Source organism: Diadema setosum, chromosome 9 (assembly GCF_964275005.1).
Source record: "Diadema setosum chromosome 9, eeDiaSeto1, whole genome shotgun sequence".
NCBI classification, from domain to species: domain Eukaryota; kingdom Metazoa; phylum Echinodermata; class Echinoidea; order Diadematoida; family Diadematidae; genus Diadema; species Diadema setosum.
In genome coordinates, this window is record NC_092693.1 from 25,721,240 (window position 1) to 25,741,731 (window position 20,492).

The following is a 20,492-nucleotide window of genomic DNA, read 5'->3' on the forward strand; positions in this document are numbered from 1 at the left end:
TCTGATGATAGCGTAATCATCATTCGCAATACATCATCAATGGTTGTGGATAGTAGGACTAATCACTCTGCAGAAGTTGAGGAAACAGTGAAATTCTTCATCAACCTGGCTATGATATTCCCATTCGGGTCCAATCGCACCTTAAATGCTGGTCGTTTTTTATCCCGATCGTGAAAGATATTGTATCTTATCTCAACAGCCCGCAGTGGTTCGCGGTATTCGTATTGGAACGTATCAGAACGTAGCTGCACGCACCAAATCAGGGATCCCGATCGCAATGATAATAGTAGATCCAGCAAGTAAGACACATGCAGAACTCGCCCAAATCCCTGTCCACTCTCAGAAATTGTCCGGTGTGCTGGAAAATCCCCACACACAACAAGCCCGTGTAGCTTGCCTGGAAACATGGTTGCGGGTAGAAAAGATTTGTGTGCACACCTCCAGGTAACTACGGGTGGATACGTGCTAGGTACCGTCATGTGCGGGTCATCTGCGGTGACCTCCGGGTAGTAAACATTGTTCTTCGAAAGTCGCACGCAAGGGGTGCCCGGAAAGGTGTGACACGGCCTTAACGTTTTGTTAAAATTATTGCCTACTAGTCAATGTACCCGTGGAGTGTCAGAAATCCTCCATGGGGATTCCCCCAGAAATGGTCAAGGTCACTGGGTCAACAGACGTCAATATCTGTTTTGCGCTACTCCTTGGTCCGATCTTGGCCAAACTTGCTGGAAGCATAAGTAGGCGTACACCAAAGAGATTTTGAGGAGAAAAATTGCTTTGGCGTACACCTGGGAATCCCCATATAAGTAGGCCTACATAGCGCCCTCTATCTGGTGTCTGATTATATTTCTGGGGGCATCCCCATATAAGTAGGCCTACATAGCGCCCTCTATCGAGTGTCTGAATTTATTTGACCTTTGACCTTAGTGACCTTGACCTTTCCAAAAATGAACCCCTCAACGGCAATTTCGCGGTCAACCTGCATCCACCCACTAAGTTTGATGGAGATCGGACCAAGGACCTGGGAGGAGTAGAGGAACAAACAGACAGACAAACGTTGCTCGAATTATAGTATGATGCTATGTATGCTATGTAGTTGGTGTTTACTATCAATTTTCTTATTAATCATTCTTATGAACTTAGTTGTTAGCATTGTTATCATTTGACAGGGACAAATAAAAGTTAGTCTAAAAAGAAAGAGTAAACTCTTACAGGCACGACAGTGAAAGTTAAATTGAATGAAAATTAAAGGAAGTTATCACATTGTGAACTTTGGCAAATTTTCATGAAACTGTTCTTGAACAGTCAATATGAATATAAAAATAGTGAATTTATGATGTCATCCCCTCACAATTTGCCATGCAGTATGAACATAAAATGAAATTTCCATTTTCTTTTAATCAAATACAATATGCCTTTGTTTTAAATCCTTCTATATCTTACTGATCATTCTTTATATTTAAAGCTATTCAGTCAGGAATGATAAGATAGGCAGTAGTTCACAACAACAACAAAAGTGATGATTTCCGATTCGCCACAGAGAGAGGGGAAGAGGGCAAACTTGTTTATGCTTTAAATGTATGACTATAGTGATGGAATAGAGAGATGTAGATAAAGCATCTCCCTCCTAAGTATAAAAACACCCTTACGTATACTCTACATAAAGATATCATAACAAAATCAATTGTACATACATACATAAAACTATTTATAAGGTTCAGAAGAACTTGCCCTCTTCTCCACAGTCCTTTAGATGCCGAAAATCTATTTTGTCTTGTTCTTTAGAACACATGGTCAAATTTGTCACCAAACTTGGAAGGCATTATGTCTAAGGTGACAATATGTATATGTAGTTCATACAATTGGACACCATGCTCCTACCACGTGGGGATCCCCAGGGGACCCCAGAACCCCCACCCCCCCCCCAAAAAAAACCAATGATTAAAAAACAAACAAACAACAACAATCTTCTTCAGAATTGCTCAATAGTGAATGTCCTTTTCAAGCTTATTTGTGCAGGGCCAGGCTGGGACTGCACTGGGGGTCAGTTTTTACATTTGGTTATTTCCTTCTTCTTCTTCTTTTTTCGAAAATGCAAAGCTAGATTTTTGACATACTTTGCAAGTATTTTTTGCCAGTGTGAAAGAATATACAAATGGACACCATACCCCCTGGAAGCCCTAAAAGCTCTAGCTAGCTAGTGGTACTTTGCTGCAGTGCGACGACCTATCTCATGGATGTTTTCCGCGAGTCTGCCTTTTTCGCGAGATACGCGTGCGTGATATTAGGTCAGACCAGAGTGCAACGAAAGAAAAAAAAAATAGCGCATTCAAAAACTTTTCATGTAGCAGCACTTGTGACAAAAAATGCGTGTGCAACTCATCATTATATACTTTCCAAATTTAGTTCCGACTTCCAGTTCTTTTGCTGGTTAGCAACTATGAGTGTGGATGATTAAAGCCAAAATAATTAATGAAATCATCGCGATTCCACCGGGTAACAGTAGCGTAAAAATAGTTGAATAATGCATGTTGAACCTACTTAATCGGTGTTCAGAAAAAGAAACAAACGCACTTATTAGTTTTAGTAGAATTGGATTTGTTCATTATTATTTAGCAAATGATAATTTAAATATGAGTGTGTATGATTACAGCCGAAATAATTAATGAAATCATCGCGATGTCGCCGGATGACAGTAGCGTAAAAATAGTTGAATAACGCATGTTAACCTACTAATTGGTGTTCGGAAAAAGAAACAACGCATTTAACAGTTCAAGAACAGATGTACAAAACGCGAAGAGATTTTCGGAAGAAATGAAGAACGCATTTTTTATAATCCCTTCGGGCGCAACGATCATACAATGTATAAAATTACAGCCGAAATGATTCATGAAATTATCGAATTTCCGCTGAGCACCAACAGCATAAAGTACCTCCAAGTTAATGGTAAACAACGCATTTATGTTACTCTGAAATCATCGTGATCCCACCAGGTGACAGTAGCGTAAAAATAGTTGAATAATGCATGTTGAACCTACTTAATCGGTGTTCAGAAAAAGAAACAAATGCATTTATTAGTTTTAGTAGAACTGGATTTGTTCATTATCATTTAGCAAATTATAATTTAAATATGAGTGTGTATGTTTAAAGCAGAAATAACTAGTGAAATCATGGCGATCCCGCCGTATGACAGTAGCGTAAAAATAGTTGAATAATGCATGTTGAACCTATTTAATCGGTGTTCAGAAAAAGAAACAAACGCATTTATTAGTTTTAGTAGAATTAGATTTGTTCATGATCATTTAGCAAATGATAATTTAAATATGAGCGTGTATGATTACAGCCGAAATAATTAATGAAATCATCGCGATGTTGCCGGATGACAGTAGCGTAAAAATAGTTGAATAACGCATGTTAACCTACTAATCAGTGTTCGGAAAAAGAAACAAACGCATTTAACAGTTCAAGAACAGATGTACAAAACGCGAAGAAATTTTCGGAAGAAATGAAGAACGCATTTTTAATCCCTTCGGGCACAACGATCATACAATGTATAAAATTACAGCCGAAATGATTCATGAAATTATCGAATTTCCGCTGAGCACCAACAGCGTAAAGTACCTCCAAGTTAACGGTAAACAACGCATGTATGTTACTCTGAAATCATCGCGATCTCGCCAGGTGACAGTAGCATAAAAATAGTTGAATGACGCATGTTAACCTAAATCAAAAAAAGAAACAAACGCATTTACTAGTTTGAATACACCTGGGTTTGTTCATTATCACAATTTTAACACTGCATTACACAGTGAAGATTTCTCTGTCTTTCAGAATAATCTACCAGGTACAGATTTGCGTAAAAAGGATCACAACCTTCCACATTCAATCCTGTCGCATATTTTTCATGAACGGATATACAAAACGCGAAGAGATTTTCGGAAGAAAGTAAAGAACAAATTTATAATCCATTCTGGTGCAATGATCATACATTGTACAAGATTACAACCAAAATGATTCATAAAATCATCGCATTCCCGCTGGGCACCAACAGCGTAAAAATGCCTCGCAAGTTACAGTAAACAATGCCTGTATGTTTATACTCTATTTGCGCTGGTGTTTAGAAAAACTTAACAAACAAGAGTTATGATAAAGAATTAATTAACTCATTTCAGCCCCTACCTTTTCGTCTTATTCACAAACAATTTCCCTTTATTCTCTCATAACATTGACCCATAATTGTGTAATAACAACGCAAAGGATGTTCTTATAAGTTCTATTGATGGGTATATGATGTAGTGCTTATGTTTTTCTTTGTTTTTGATGCATACGGTTGTAACGCGGTACCGGTTATAACGAGGTAATATCGCCGGTCCCACAGACCTCGTTATAACGGGGTTTCACTGTATAACCGAGTATACACACTTGTTTTGTGTTTTGCTTCCTAGTATTATGATGATGTATTTTTACACACTTTAGAATAAGATGTGTACATCGTGTAAAATGGTCATGGAAATTTACATTTTCTGCTCTGGAAAGTCATGGAAAGTCAGGGAATTTTGAAAATGTGGAATTTTATTAACCCTGGCAACAGTTGTGTGTTCTTTATAAATAATATTATGCAAGAATGTGTGGAAGGTGATGCTGCGATATTCAGGTGAGCATAGACATCATAGACAAACACATTGGTTTTTCCTCGATATCCACAATTTAATTTGCTAGGTTTTAAGAGGGGCACCTTGTTCACTTCGAAACTCTTGGTATGATTTGTAGCACACCATGATCACCTATGTCTTTGGATGCGGCACCAAGAGAGAGAAATTCTCACTCACGGGCTGAAACAGTTTTGTTAACTCTTCTCATTTGTGAAATTTTATGTTTTCATTTTGTCCCAATGTTGACATTTTCTAGGATGCTACTTTGGCATGGATCTCGTCTGACTAACTGGGCTGGCATCCTTGGTCAAGGCTTGCGCATTGCCCCTCCAGAGGCTCCAGTCACAGGTTACATGGTGAGGGAAATCAGTGGCCTTGAAGTGTCCAATCAATATATCATGTTTAATAGCACTTTCACTGAATGCAAAGCTTGTTCCACTACACCATAGAAGACTATACTATTCGTCTCGTACAACACAATCATGTTCTAAGCCAAAAGGCTGAACGTAACCACGATGACATTAATGTTGCAAAACTGGGAGTTCAATGAAGAGCCTATGAGAGTAATGTGCATGGTTGGTGACGTCATAACACACCATCAAAAGCTGCTCACTACTCATTGGCAAATGCAATGGTTCTTTTTAGCATACAGCTGTATGTCATGTGATGAGCAGTCACCCAGCCAAGCAGATGGTGTATGATGTATCAAATCATTACAAGATGGTCATTTTTTTTTTTTTTACATGGGCATTATTGAAGAGTATTGAGAATTCACAATTTTATTTTATTGCATGGCAGCAGCCTTTTTTTTTTTTAAACTGAAGTAGCTCATATTTGTTAAACTTCTGTGCAGTCTGTCTGTTGTCAAGTAGCCACAGAGTAGAATAGAAAAAGACATACACGGTTATAGGAAGTGGCATGTTGGAAATCCTACGTATATGCTACTCAGTATCACAGTGTATCGACGTTCATTTTTGCCTGTTGTACATACAGTTTATGTTTTTATTGTTTTATGTCAAGCACATACATGTATATTCCTACCACATATTCATCAAAAATTAAATTTTCATGTTTGTTCTTTGTCTTTGTGTTCATTACAAGTTTGGAAAGGGCATCTACTTTGCTGACATGTCCTCCAAATCTGCAAACTACTGCTTTGCCACAAGGACCAACCCATATGGGCTTCTCACACTCTGTGAGGTTTGTAGAGCAGTTATTTTATTTGTTTAACTGTTCATCATGTGTATTTGACGAAAACTGTATTACAGCCAACCCACATATTGAACCACCTGTATTAAAAGTGCAAATTGTAGTGTACCCATACCAGAACCGATTAGAAGATATTTGGCAGTCTGTTCCCAACAAGTGAAAGCAAATTACACTAATGAGATCTTTATGTGTGTGGTATATTCCAATGTAGTAATAGTCCCCTTCAGTTTAATTTCTACATTCAATTGCCATTATACAGTACAGTCCAACCTTGATTATCCAGCCCTCTCTTGTCTGGATGCCTCCAAGTACACTTGAAACTTACTTCCATGTTTGAAAGTGTTAATGGTTTGAGTTCCAGTAGATGAATGCTTTTGCAGCAGTTTGTTTTTCACAAGATTGGCAACATTAAATAGAGCACATACCAGAGGTCTCTGCTCTAAGGCTGTGTAGTAACCTGTTATGTCAATTTATGTTTGATTTCCTCAGTAAAATGCAAATTACAAGTCTCAATCCCTAAATTAGATTTTTATTAAAACCTCAAAATAATAACCTTTTGTTTTGGGTTTTTTTTTTTTTGTTTTTTGTTTTTGCTGATGATGAACACCCTTTCAATATCATATATAAATAAGGCAAGGATTATAGCATTCATGCTCACGTTTCCTTCACGTAACTCTAGTGTATTCCAAGTCAGAGTACATGTAAACTGCATTACATTTACAAGAAAAAAAAATGTTTTCAGAAATTATATGCATTGATTTTCACACTCAGTAGTGCATGTCAACTCATAGTATTTGACAGATCATCCTCATATGAAGGTTATTGTGTACATGTATCACTGAACATCCTTGAAACATCAAATGTGACCCTGCATCACAAAATCAACAAAAAGTCGCCAGACATGGATTTTTAGATAAGGGCAGATTCTGAAAGAACAGACTCTAAGCTTTAAAATGATGTATAACTCAATTCAAATGGACTCCCCTAACCTACCTAAATCCTGGAAAGAATGCGCACGCTCTGGAAAAGTGTGAACTGAGAAAAGAGGCTCTTAAGTACAGGGTCTATTCAAGCGCTTAATCTTGCACCAAGCCACACCAGCTGTGTGATGAAAGGGACAAAACACAGGATGTCCACTATGGGAGCAGCAACAATGAAGGGATTATCAAATTAAGCTGAAATTGAGCATGTTCTATTAACACATTCTGTCTATGATTGATGCCAACTTACAAAGCAGTAGCATTATTTTTTTTTTAGTTATTAGACTTGAAAGTGAAGAGTGTACAAAGGATTTCAAGAAATGAAAAGGGGCTTCTAATACATACCTGATCATTGTACTCTCCTCCGAAAAGGGGTTGCGGAAAAACTGCTGAAAACACACTTTCCAATTTGTGTTATGATCCCAAACTAAAGAATAATGTAGGAGAAAGATAGCTCTTTCAGAAAATATGAAAAACTCAAGATTGACTTAGTTGACCAATTTCACGTGTTTTGAGTCCTTACATAAAATCAAGGGGTGCGACTTTTTGTTTGTTTTGTGGTGCACAGTCACAAATAACCAGCTTCACAGTACAATGCTAGTTTTCTTACAACATTAACAAGCAGGCTAAGAGATTTACTGTGATGTGATATCTTGTGTTTTCTTTATATCAGCACTTTTTTTCAACTTCTTATTTCTATTACCAAGCCCCACACAAACAAAACTCAACTTCTAGTGTCACATACTGCAAACAGTGCATACATATGATTAAATTCCCATTAACCCTAGCCATTATACACAAAGTTCAAGCATCAAATTACCAGCTTAACCCGTTGAGGACAAGTCCTGAATATACTCTGGCAGGTGTCTTTGGGAAATGCATGTTGTAGCAAAATCAGTCCGTCCTCTTAAGGGTAGTGGAATGTTAGCTTTATTTGACTTTAACATGCAGTCTGAGAGCCTTCACTTTGATTTCATGTTCTGTTAACATTGGCACCTTTGACAACTCCTCATTTCTGGAAATACTTCATCTAGTCCCCCACCCCCTAACAAAATTTTATGGTGTCACATACTGCATAGAGTGCAAAAAACACAGTGATGTGTGCAAATACACACACCAAGGCATGCATCATACTGTGTGATAGACTGAAATATTGAATTATATTTGATGTTAATATGAAGTAAATACATGTAGAATACTGGGGTGGTATTTGAGCCTGCTTTATCACTGTTTTAAGTCTGTTGTAACAAATCAGTATTCTGAACACCGTTTTAACTCTGTTGTAACTTCTGTTGTATGTAACTGTGTTTTATCTTGCACTCTCTTTGCCTGCGCATACCATTGTCTTAGGGAATGCACACATGCATAACTTTTTGCACAAACCTACACCCAATAGGGTACACAATATTATGGAGACCATTTTATCTTTTGTTGTAACTCTCACCACATGCAAATTTATATAGACCAAGTGGTATGTAGACAAAGTGGCAGTGAGCCGAAGTGGGAATTAGACCAAATGGTGTTAGACCAATTGGGAATTAGACTACAGGTGTAAGTGGTATTAGCTGAACTGGTCGTTACATGAACTGGATATTAGACCGAGTGGGAATTACGAAATGGTTGTGGCCTAAATGGGTTTAGCCCAAATGGTGTTAGCGCAACTGATGATTAGACCAAGTGGTAAAAGCCCAAGTGATAATATACCACTTTTTCATGCCAGCCTTGTTTCTTAATATCCAACAACCTCTGAGTTACAGTCCACTTAAATTTTGACTGTGTCATCATGTCCCGTCCTTGATTTTGCAAGATATCAGAGAAACCCAAACTATCAAAAAGTCTTTAATCTTTTGAATGCTATGAGTACCTTTAACTAACAATGAATAGTTAAAAGAATATAATAAATGGGGTAATTTACCCTCTTACCCATGGATAAGTTTGTACCAAAATAATAACATATGATTTGCAATGTCACATTCTAATTTATACAACACATGTATAGATCCTTGCCATCGGATTGCATGAATGCAGGTCACGTGACATTCAGAAGAATCAGCTATCCCACGCTCACTCTTAATGGTGGTGCAGTAGACGTTTATTGAACAGTAAATCAAGCTAGCCAGCCGCGCAATAGATCCTAGGACACGCTGAACTTGTCTTTCATAAAGCATTGATGCATACGCGCACCCATTTTCACTTCCAGCAAGACCTACAATGAAGAGTCAGATCAGGGAGGTGTAAGAAAAGGAGAGACAACTCGTTCGTAATTCATGCAAACACATGTTTGGTTTCAAAGCGTTACAATTGGATGTCTAGCATTCCACTACACGCTTTGAAGTCATGCTCTGCACCGCTCTAGTTGCAAGGCGAAGTTCGGAGACAAAGAATGCATTTCACCTTTCGTTGAATTACAAGCTTTATTCCCCCGTAAAATTTCAAATGAAATACTCAAATTGATTAAGAGTAGTTTAGGAAAGAATTCAATATCATAAACATGTATTTCTAGTTTCTTCGTAATGCACGAATCGAAATGAAATGAAAATTAGGCCCTCTTAAAAATCTAATATTTTTCTATAATGCACACATTTCCGCATATTAGTTTTCTATCCTTGAAATCTGGGATATTTTTATCTTTCAAATAAAGTACTCCGCTAAAGCGTGCACCAGCGTGCTTTTAAACTATTTGCTATTAAAATTGTCAGTTTTACACTGCAGTTTTGATTCGCTGCTCCAATTCAAGGTACACAAATTCATTGTTGCTATCACATTGAAAGAGAGAGAGTGAAATGCAGTAGGGGCAAGTATTTCTAGATGTGAGAGCGCTAGTCCCGATTATTGATGCTCTCTTTTGTTAAAGCACCTGATTTCCACCTGTAATTAAGCGCATAACTTCTCGGCGGTGCCACGCATCCTTCAAAGGAGAGCAGGAGTTGTCTCTCCTTTTCTTACACCTCCCTGGTCAGATCTAGGCCTAACTGTAAGTCCATCTCCTAGATAGGCTTGATGTTGGATCTATTTTGGCCTAGACGAGGCCCATCTCGTGTTTTGTATAAAACAAATACAGTCAACCTCGCTTACCTTGACGTCGGATTAGCCGAATATCACTTACCTCGGAGGCAAAATGAAAGTCCCGATTTTTCCTTTTGAGTTTCCGTGTGTTAAAACTCGTGTAGCTCGAAAAACTTTCGAGTTACCTCGAAGGGAAATCTAATGTCCCAATCTTAATTAACTTATTGTTTTTCCCAGTATGTTGCTCAAAGTGAAATTCAAACATCACTCAGCATTTCCCCCCGATTACGCGTGCGTGGATAGCGAAGACATGTCACAAATCTTTTCACACTCAGTTGTAAACTTGCTTTGTACTGTCAGACGTGAGTCACCTTCCATGCGACCATCATTCTCCAAATCATGCATACACACATTCACTGTATGATGTTCGCCACGTGCACAGTGGGTTGCCATTCTCTACACATGTTTATTGCGCCAGTTTCTCATCCATATAACCACGCGTCATCTTGTCAATACAGCATAGCTAGCTACAATGTGAGTGCTGCAGGTAGACACATGGAAGACCGGTGCGTAGCAGTGCGACATTGCCATCGCTCCTGTAGCTCTAGATGTGCATGTTTTCACTGGACGTACAGCTGTAGATGTCAATGAAGTCACTGTTCTTGGTGAGCTGCAGGGTGCGGCCTATATGCTAGCACAACCAAATCATGGCATGTTCAACTTGGCAAATAAGCAGCTGAATCAACACATATGTAATCATATATGGGACTATGCAATGTGCCAATGAGCAACTCGATGTCATGTAATGAATCAGTCAATCTTATAGACAACGCTATGTTCTGCAATCAATTGACAACATTTTGTTGTTGTTGTTGTTGTTGTCATCACCTAATAACGGCTTTTGTTTGCCTGCCAATTTTGGGGATACTAAGCACAGCGCGAACAAGTTGCTTTGTAGAGTCGCCCTGGCCACTGCATTTCAATAACCTGTCCTGCACGTATCATAACGTCACACAATGATCATAATCATAGCTCTACGTGTCTCATGCAGCACAATTCTCTGCTATTGCACAGCAAGCTGTGTGAATAAAAACACAAACGTGCAAGCTCTTTTTCATACAAGTTTTATTCCATAGTTTAATACATGAACACTGCACACAGACACTCAGTATCCTTCATGGAGTTTGCGTCATTCAGTGTTCATACCATCAAAACTTAGAATAACACACACACCTACACACATGCACACACAAATGAGGAAACATGCAAAAGCAGGTAGAAATACATACAAAGTTTGTTGTCAGAATTCAGAAAAAAGGGTGAAAGTTTTGAGCATTTTAAAGTACTTCCACATTTTTTTTTTCTTTTTGTCGCCAAAGTCGGGGTGCAGCCTATGCGGAGATACAGCCTTATCTATCGCCAGAGAATACAGTATATCCATCTCCACAATTCCAAGGGGACCTCAAAGCCCAAAGACTAGAGAATTTTATTTTTTTTGTAGTATAGAAAACCGGAAATTTTCTATGTAATTACTTTAGTGAGTGTACTTTCAAGCTTGTTTATGGCAGATCCAGAGTTGGCCCTCTTTGCAGCAAAAAGCAAATTTGGGGGCCAGTTTTCAAATTTCATCCTTCTTTTCATGGATAAATGAAATGGTGCATTTTGTGTATAGAAAGTATTCATGTCCTCTACATCTCAGATTCTTATTTCTACAATCTGTAAAAAGGCTTCATAATCCATGTACAGGGGAGTCCCGTTATAACAAGATCGGATACAACGAGAATCCGCTTATAACGAGATAAATCGTCCGGTCCCAAATAAATTTGCATGTTAGCCTATGGAGATTCGGAGTTCTGGTTATTGCAAGATAATTTTCGGGCCTAAAAACAAAGAAAAACAAAGACAAATTTGTGCGGATATAGCGACAACATTTTCTTCTTTTTTTAAACCGAACTAAACAACGTGCAAAATCACGCTTTATTTCAAAACCAGAGAAGGTTAGTTCTCCGCGAATTGTCTGTATTATCATTGCGTGCAAGCAGAAACCAACATCTGCCAGTGCCAAACAGAATGCAATCAAGGTGACGCACCGCAAGTCTCTTTCCGAGGGCTGTGATGGAACAGCATCGGAATATTTAGAAGCTATAGCCTTCGCTATTAATGCCGAAATGTTATCACAAATGCTACAATTCGAATTAACGTTCTTTAATGGCTTCAACATAAAAAATGGTGTACATATCCGAAACGTTTCCAACGATACGTAACAGGAGTATCTAACTGTGAGCGGCGAACACACCGAATTGTACGTTTTGGGAAAAATTTTGAACATGTTCAAAAATCTTTGCGATAAGAAAAACTGGTTGTAAAAATGAAAACTGTTTTTGAGTTTGATCGCAACTATTACCAAGCCCTGACGAAAGTTAGAATCTGCTATTATTCACTGCTTTCGCAAACATTAGCCGCTCAGTTAAATACCCATTTACATAACTTTGATTATAAGATAAATTGAATTAGATGTCAAAAATAAAATACAATAGGGTCGTATGCTAAAATTTTAATTATCTCAACTCTAGCTTATCGAAATACAAGTACTATTTCAGTTGATTTTGCAATCCACAGTTACCCGGTACTGGCTTTTGTTTCCGTAAACGGCATTCAACCGTCAATCTCGTCGGGTAAAACATTCACGCAGAGCACGCATTCAACATGATGCATCGCAACAAGCTGGAAGCACATGGCGCTCATGCAGTAAAAGTAGCACGCGTTTCGTTCATCGCACTGTACAGTAATAGTGAGCGAATAAATAGGATGTAGGGCACAGTTTCCGTGGAGGAAATAAAAAAACGAGAGTGTAAATTGTGGTGTAAACTTTCACCATAATACACGTGGTTTATATCAATAATTTGTCATAGAATGAAAGGTAAATTTGGATTGTACTCACAGCTTTCATCCATGCAAGTTATGCTAAACGCAGCGTTGATAGCGCGATTACCTTACCTTTAGTTGCATAAATTTTGCTTCATCTCTCTCTCTTCTCAGATGTGCAGATTGATCAGCGTGGGGATAACAAAAGGCAGGCCCCATCTATGACATTATTATATGATTTGTCAAATCTGAAATATTCTATAACAAGCGGCGAGAAAAAAAATAATTGTAATTATCGCCAGAATGCTCTCGCATTTCTTGTCTTTCTGTTCATCAATATGACGTCGTCATCTTATCTAATGCAGGTAACCCAATTTTAACAGAGCATGTTTATATAAAGTGTACATTCCACAAGTGTTCGGATACGACAAGAATCCGGATATAACAAGAAAAATCACCCAGAACCAACGATCTCGTTATAATGGAATTCCCCTGTATTTAACCTGTTCCATATAGGAACCTGGTGGCTTGTGTATTGAGTCTATGGAGATTTCAGAATTCAGTAAGGGTCAAGAAACAGTAACAGTGGACGACAATCGTTGGTTATCTTCTGTGTCCATAGCAATTCATGGGGGAATGTATGAGCAATCCCTGTGAGGATGAACTTGTACATTTACACATTAGTGCTATGCCAAATAGAAAAGGTTTTCAACTCAGTCAATGGAACATGCGTACCACCTCTCTCACGATGCATGGACTGATTTCCATGACACAATCAAAAGCCCCTAATATTGATCTGTGTTGGCCACCATACCGGTAAGCCAATTCCTTTCACAGACAGGTGTCTGTCTGGCAGGTTTGACTGAACTCAGACATTTGTAAAGAATTTTAAGACAGACTGGTGAAAAGTGCTACTAATTGTTGTCACCATTGTTGGTTTGCCAGGTTGCTTTAGGCCAACCCAACAAGCTGCTGGCTGCTGATTATAATGCTGACAAACTACCCAGTGGCAAGCACAGTGTGATGGGGCTTGGGAGGATAGCTCCAGAACCAAAGGACAACTTCACAATGTAAGTGCAAATCCTGTACTTGTAATAATTCAAAGAAGTGTAAAAGAAGTTTCCTTGTGTTTGGAACATGTAACCTTTCAGAAATTTCTGTGATATTTCATTAAGTTTACATCAGGAAAGTCATCAGTAGGATAATTGTCACAAAATAATGGGACAATTGATGTTGATGACAAATATATGCCAGGACTATGTAGTAAAGCTGAAATAAGGAGTGGTGAATTGGTTTTATCAACCCAATGTTTCCAAAGAACGGTACAGACAGATGAACAAGAGCAATCTGACTGCTGTGCAGTCAACTGTAATGCCTCCACTTCTCTCTTTGTAATAATCACTCTTAGTTGCTTTATTACCATGTACATCTCCCTTCATTTAAGTTTTTATGCCTCCGCCATGAAGTGTCGCCTGAGGCATTATGTTTTCGGGTTGTCCGTTTGTCCATCCTTCTGTCCATAATTAATCTTTTGGACAGCATAATTTACGAACAATTTGAGGTATCCAAATGAAACTTAGCATAGTTATGTAAATGTATGTGTGAGTGGACGAAAATATGCCTATCAACTTTGGGTTGCACATGCTCGAGGGCAAAGGTCATGTTCAAATTCTTCAACTTTCACTATTTTACCCATATCTATGCAATGCCTCAATGTTTTTCTTAAAACTTAGTGTAAACATGCATTACCAGATAAAGATTCTCAGGGAAAAGTTTTGGGTCATAAAGTCAGAGGTCAAGTGAAAATGCTAAGATATAACTTTTTTTTCCACATCTCAGAAATGACTCAAGATATCTTCATGAAACATGGCATTATATGTTTGTATGTATGGGGTCAAAGGGCAAGTATCAGAGGTCAAGTGAAAATGCTCAAATTCCCAAATACTTGCTCTGTCAAACAATTTAGCCATCCATCCAAATGAATCCTAGTTCAAGGAAAGTAAACACTCAACACATTTGTGACAAACATGTCATTTCATTTTTTTTTTTGCCAAAATATTTTGTTAAATTGTCAACTCACATTGTCAAGACGTACTGTAAACCTATTTCGAGAACCAATTGATATAGTGGAGGCATACCAGTCGCCATAAGACATTTCTAGTTATAAAGTGCATTGATCTTGACCACTTGACAAAGGATTGAGCTTTCATGCTACTGTGTAAGAGAAATGTTTTCAGATCTTTTTCTATCCATTAAAAAAAAAAAAAAATACCATCACTGAAGTACTTCCTTTGTTAGTAGATATTTGTGGATATAGAAGGACACTGTAGCCAGATTTAGATCTTAGACCCTGACCTTTGAACTACCCATTAGTTCATGTGACTTTCTGCTTAACTGTCCTGACTACATAATGTGTCACCACTAGACAAGTACATCAATGACCGTAGTTTCAAGTTTCTTGTTTTTTAATTAAATGTATGTTTTATTATCAAATGTAAAGAATTAAATGTATTGGCTCAAACCCATAAAATTATAGATATATTATCCCTTTCTCAAGAAACACCAAAATGCATATATATTTTGTTGGACTTCTATGCATGTGTGATGTTCTAATCACTTTGGGCAAAACCAAAGGACCACTCTTGTGAATGCAATTGTAAAATTGATGGTGGTAATGAGTTTGGTTATCATGTTGGTTAATGTAGGTGGTAATTATGATAGTGACATTCATGAAAATGTTGATCTTGACAACAATGAGTGGTGATGGTTGTAATTATGATAATGTCAGCAAAGTGATAGTAATGATGTGGACAGTGTTTTCATTAACCTTATGCCTCATCAAATGTCAAATTCTTGTGAAATCAAACCTTATATCTCATATTTCTTTTTCTAGGGAGAATGGAACAGTAGTTCCCACCGGAAAAGGTGTCGGTACAGGGGTTGTCAACCCCAATGGATACACACTCAACTACAATGAGTTTGTTGTGTACAAGACCAATCAGGTTCGCATGAAGTATCTAGTGAAGATTAAATTTAATTTCAAGTAAATATGTCATTCACTTGCCAGAGTTGATGTTGCAAGTACACTTGAACTTGAAGTGCCACACTGAAGTAGGATGGGTTTCAACAACCATTCTGCCATCGTGAGGATCTATCCTAGTGAGCATCACTAGACCTTATTTTGGGAGTTTGGTTTGGAACCATATTATCAACTTCTCTGTTTGATAATGTAATATTTTAGGATTCTTCCAACATTCTGTCGGATGCATTATGTTGTAGACGGATAATAAATTCAGTATGGTTGTAGAAGCATTTCATTGCTTTTCAGAATTAGACAAATGCTGTAGTAAGTAAAGAAAGGGACAGTGAATTGCCCTACTGGTTTTTTGTTGTTTTTAGCTCAGTGTTGAAGCCTCATTTGCATAAAGTAAACAGCTTTTGTATGTATAACTGCTTGGGAAATGTTGAAGGACAATCGTAATATCTTGCCTCAGAAGCCATCAAATGATAAAATCTATACAGAAAATTGAAGGAGAAACTATTCTCTAACTCACAATGTTAGTTATTTTGGGTTTTATTGAGGATAAACCTGTGAAAATAATGTCAAAACTTAGCTTCCAAAAAAGACAATTTGATCTCTAAACAAGTGTTATTTTCTCACATTTTCTTTCATTGCCCAAAAATGAAACTTTGGTATATGACTTGTGGTAGTATGTACATGCTGTGTTCCAATTATCTTTTCTGTATCATTTGTCGCACGGTTATGACGGGAAGAGTACTTTCATTTGTGACCCATGTAAAATCCATAGCGTAAGCAGTACGCAGTCCAATGTATCGGTATTCATGCTGCATGAAACAGTTAAAGCACATTGCAAGGTTCGTCTCTCACCCACTCACCACGTGTGGACTGAAACCAAACCCTGTCGCTGTGCGCCTAACGTGACGCCGCAGATTGGTTAGGCGTTCACTGACCAGTAGAGAACGCATGCGCAGGAGGATGATTTATTTGTGCATGTCCAGTATTTTTCTTTAATTCGGCTGTCTTTTTGCTCTGATTTTCACCTAACTACTGATTGCGCAAACATGAAACTTCACAGGTAGTGAGTCTGGTGTATACAGACTAGCAATATGTTAATCAAATGCATATTCATGCTGTAGCAAACTTGTGTCAGGAAATGATCGTAACCCTTTCCTACGGTCGACTCAAACAGAAAAATACACATATCTCGAAAGATACATCGAGCATTTTTGCCAAAAATCATATGAAGGATGACATATCCATATTCGACATATGTGTTAAGTTTCAAGGGATTTTGTGGTGAAATAAGGGAGATACGAGGAGGTGAATTTTAGAGATTTTTTTGTCCTTCGCTCCACCCACTACTTCGATGACCGTTACGAATTCAAAAGCTTTGGCCTCTTATTGCGGAGTTAATTGCACCGTATCAGCGGGCTTGATCATGGGTACACTTTTTACATTTTCAGTGCCTTCTTGAAAGCCCCTTGATGAATGTTCACCAAACTTGGTAGGTACCTATCTCTAGGGTGATAGGATCTTCATTTGTTCAAATGGGTACAATCATCCCAGGGGTCCCCAAAGCCCCTAAAATCAAAGAATCTTGAACAATTTCTCTTGTACCAGGAGCCTGTTTCCCAAAGATTTCATCATAAGAGTGATCTTGCAATTGATGCGATTCAAAAAAGTTACATTGGACATTCAAGAAATGATTCACCTCACACATATCAACCTTTCGCAAGGGCATTACTGGGCATGAGTGTTTCAACACCGCTGCGATTTCAGGGTTTGACTGAAATGGTAAAATCAATGCTTTGTACATCGTTCTAAAAGTGGCATGAGGTTGATCATCTCTGCCTTTTTGGGATTCGTAGTTGTTTTCTTATGCTTATTATTTCCTTTATTTTTACGTGACAAAGGCATAAGACAATAAATATGATAGAGATAATTAAAAACAACAGTGTTTTCCAAAGATTGTCCTTCTATTTTGTGTCATTTTGATTCCTTCACCGAAGTTATGCCTGTGAAATCATTAATTACCTCCACCAAGGGAAGAGGTTATGTTTTCGTTTCCGTTTGTTTGTTAGTTTGTCCGTGTGCAAAATAACTCAAAAAGTAGTGAACGGATTTGGATGAAACTTGCAGAAAAGATTTAGAATAATACAAGTAACAGATGATTAAATTTTGGTAGTGGTCCGAGAATTTTGGGGGAATTTATGAAGGATTTTTGATATTTTGGCAGGTAGGGTCAATGAACTTGGGAGTTCAGGCTGCGCGTATTTGAGGTTGGCATCCGCGCACTAAAGTGCGTGCTCTAGTTTCTGCTAGGGTGAGGCGCGCCGTGCAGCTGAGGGTTTATGACGTAACAGAGGCTTCTATATTGGGAAATCGGGCGACTTTCAGCAAACAATGCTATAAGTACATATGGGTGGAAATCACTGATATCTCTATGGAAGAACAAGATCAAAGGTGGAAATGAGCTGCATGGTTGGCGGAGGTCTGCGCTCTCAGAGTGCTTTTCTAATTTATCATATTATCAATCTGCAAACTCAAAATTCCAATATTCTGCAAATATGAAATGTGATAACTATACATGTACCTATTCCAAACATTTGATCACAGGTCTCATTATGTATTTATGTTGTTATAGATACCACTCCCATGTGGTTACCTTGAGAAATTTCAACCGTAACAAATAATAAGATTCCACTTGCTTATCATTTGTAGTGAATATGAAAATGAAAATGTATCACACGACATAAATAGGGATAAAGAAATTATACAGGAAAATCATATTTTCAGTATATTTCCAAAATATTTCTCTTTATTTTAAATAGCGCCCTCCATGGGTGATCTTGAGAAAATTCAAGTGTACGGTCATGTAGAGTATGAGTTGCTCTTACCCATGTGCCAGATATGACGATGATACATCAAATGATAAAAGAGTTACATAGGGTGCCTGGGAAGGGTCCAAATAGTTTGGACTTAATAGGGTTAACCAATACTCACACAATGATATTTGAGCAGCTTGATTGATGTTCTTGCATGAGGAGACCAATGGCAAGCATGTTTTCATCACACACAGTAGTAATTTAGTAACTCTATATTTTTGTTCACATTTTTTCTTCACTTTTGAAAGGGTTCAGAGAGTCGACATGCCTCTTACGTTACTGTTAATGTAAGCATTTTTGTGTAATATTCTCCTGGTATCACCGTAATATGAGTCTTTCAGGAAATCAGTGCTGTAGTGATGAAACAAAGTTGTGAGGAAAAAGAACTGTTCATGATGCTCTTACTGTTATTATACAAATAATGCACAGGTGAGAGTGTACTCACGGGAAATGCAGTGCACTCAAGAGTACATTAATTTTGTATTTGCGATGGTGAAAAATGCTGCATCTGCACAAACATGAACTTTAAAACCTGTGCATTATTTGGTTTATGAAATCTGTCTTTCTATCAACTAAAAAATAGCTTTAATATGATATCAACTTTGTATTTCAATACAATTTGGCCATTCTTTGAATGGCCTCACAGATGGCCATAAAGCAATTGTTTGGGTTTGTGTTGTGGGCACATACATACTCGCACAATGCACAGCTGTACCTACACAGATAGCTAACATTGCTAGTAGCTACACCATGAACTACACTGAGAAGTCAGTAATGTGCCATAGAATTACACCCCATGCTGATAGACTTTCTCGTTGCACACTTTTTGCACAAAACTTCTGTACTTCCGATTGGCTATATTCCTGAACCTTTTTTATGAAGATTTTGCTGTGTTTGGTCATTTTAAGCAAGAGTGTATTCTTTTTCCTATGTTAGAGTTTGTTGCCAAAGTTTTCATGTGAATCATTGTGTACTGAGGAGAAGCCTCTGAGCATTGCTGCATATTTGTGGCTGAATATGAAATCTGAGCCAAAGTACAATTCCCAGTGAACTAGAGGGAAGGATGCAGAACTTCATTTTTTATTTTTATATACATATATCATGGGTACACCTGTGCTTGGAGAGAAAGTGATTAAAATTGGGACCAATATGTTTGTAAGTGTACATAGTGTATGATGTCAATAAAGTTCTTGTAATTTCTTGTAAGTTTTCTCTCCATGTATTTTTTCTTTAATCCATGTAAAATGGATGATATGGATATCCTCAGCCAACCACCTACAAATTGTTGTAAGACTAGTTTACCTGTTTCAATTAAGGAAGGATATATATTTCTTTTTAGCATAAACTGCACTTGACCTTTGATTGCATGAAGTGCATAAAATGTGAATTTAGCACTGAAACCAGAATCAAAACTTGTCTGTCAGAGCTCTTTAGTCTCATGTCTCTGCTTCAATAGCAGTTAGCAGTTGCTTTGTCCAGTAAATTTCAGAATGTATGAAAGCTTATGAAAGCTTATTTCAAGTGGTTGCGTTATTGTAACAGACATGTGTGTTTATTTTTTCCCAAAATGTTGCATGTTTATTGAGAATGCCTGAACTCATGATGAATAAAGGATAATAAGCAAGCACAATGATGAAATCTTGAGTAATGACTTGACATTCATTTTTCTCTTAGTGCATCCATACGAAATGTGCACATTGTATCATGTTGTAAGTAAAGTTTGAATTGGTTTATGAGTTTGAGTGTGGTCAGTGTTTCTTGCCCTCTGTCTTTCTCTATCAGCAGAGGTTGTTTTATTTGTGCATTTTTGTGTTTGTATTTTCATTCGTACATGTGTATTATACAGGCGTGAAGAGCCGAGGGTGAATAAAAT

The 20,492-nt window shown here is 37.7% G+C and overlaps 1 protein-coding gene across 2 annotated transcripts in view; it reads left to right on the forward strand.

Moving 5' to 3' along the window:
- Positions 1 to 20,251, forward strand: part of LOC140233503 (poly [ADP-ribose] polymerase 2-like) — a 72,649-nt gene extending 52,398 nt beyond the window's left edge. For both annotated transcript variants that reach the window (XM_072313623.1, XM_072313622.1), the window contains exons 12-15: positions 4,909 to 5,008; positions 5,754 to 5,852; positions 13,658 to 13,782; positions 15,606 to 20,251. In XM_072313623.1, coding sequence (XP_072169724.1) covers positions 4,909 to 5,008; positions 5,754 to 5,852; positions 13,658 to 13,782; positions 15,606 to 15,759 — 478 coding nt within the window. In that variant the 3' untranslated portion in view covers positions 15,760 to 20,251. The remainder of the gene's footprint in view (positions 1 to 4,908; positions 5,009 to 5,753; positions 5,853 to 13,657; positions 13,783 to 15,605) is intronic.
- Positions 20,252 to 20,492: the final 241 nt, after the last annotated feature.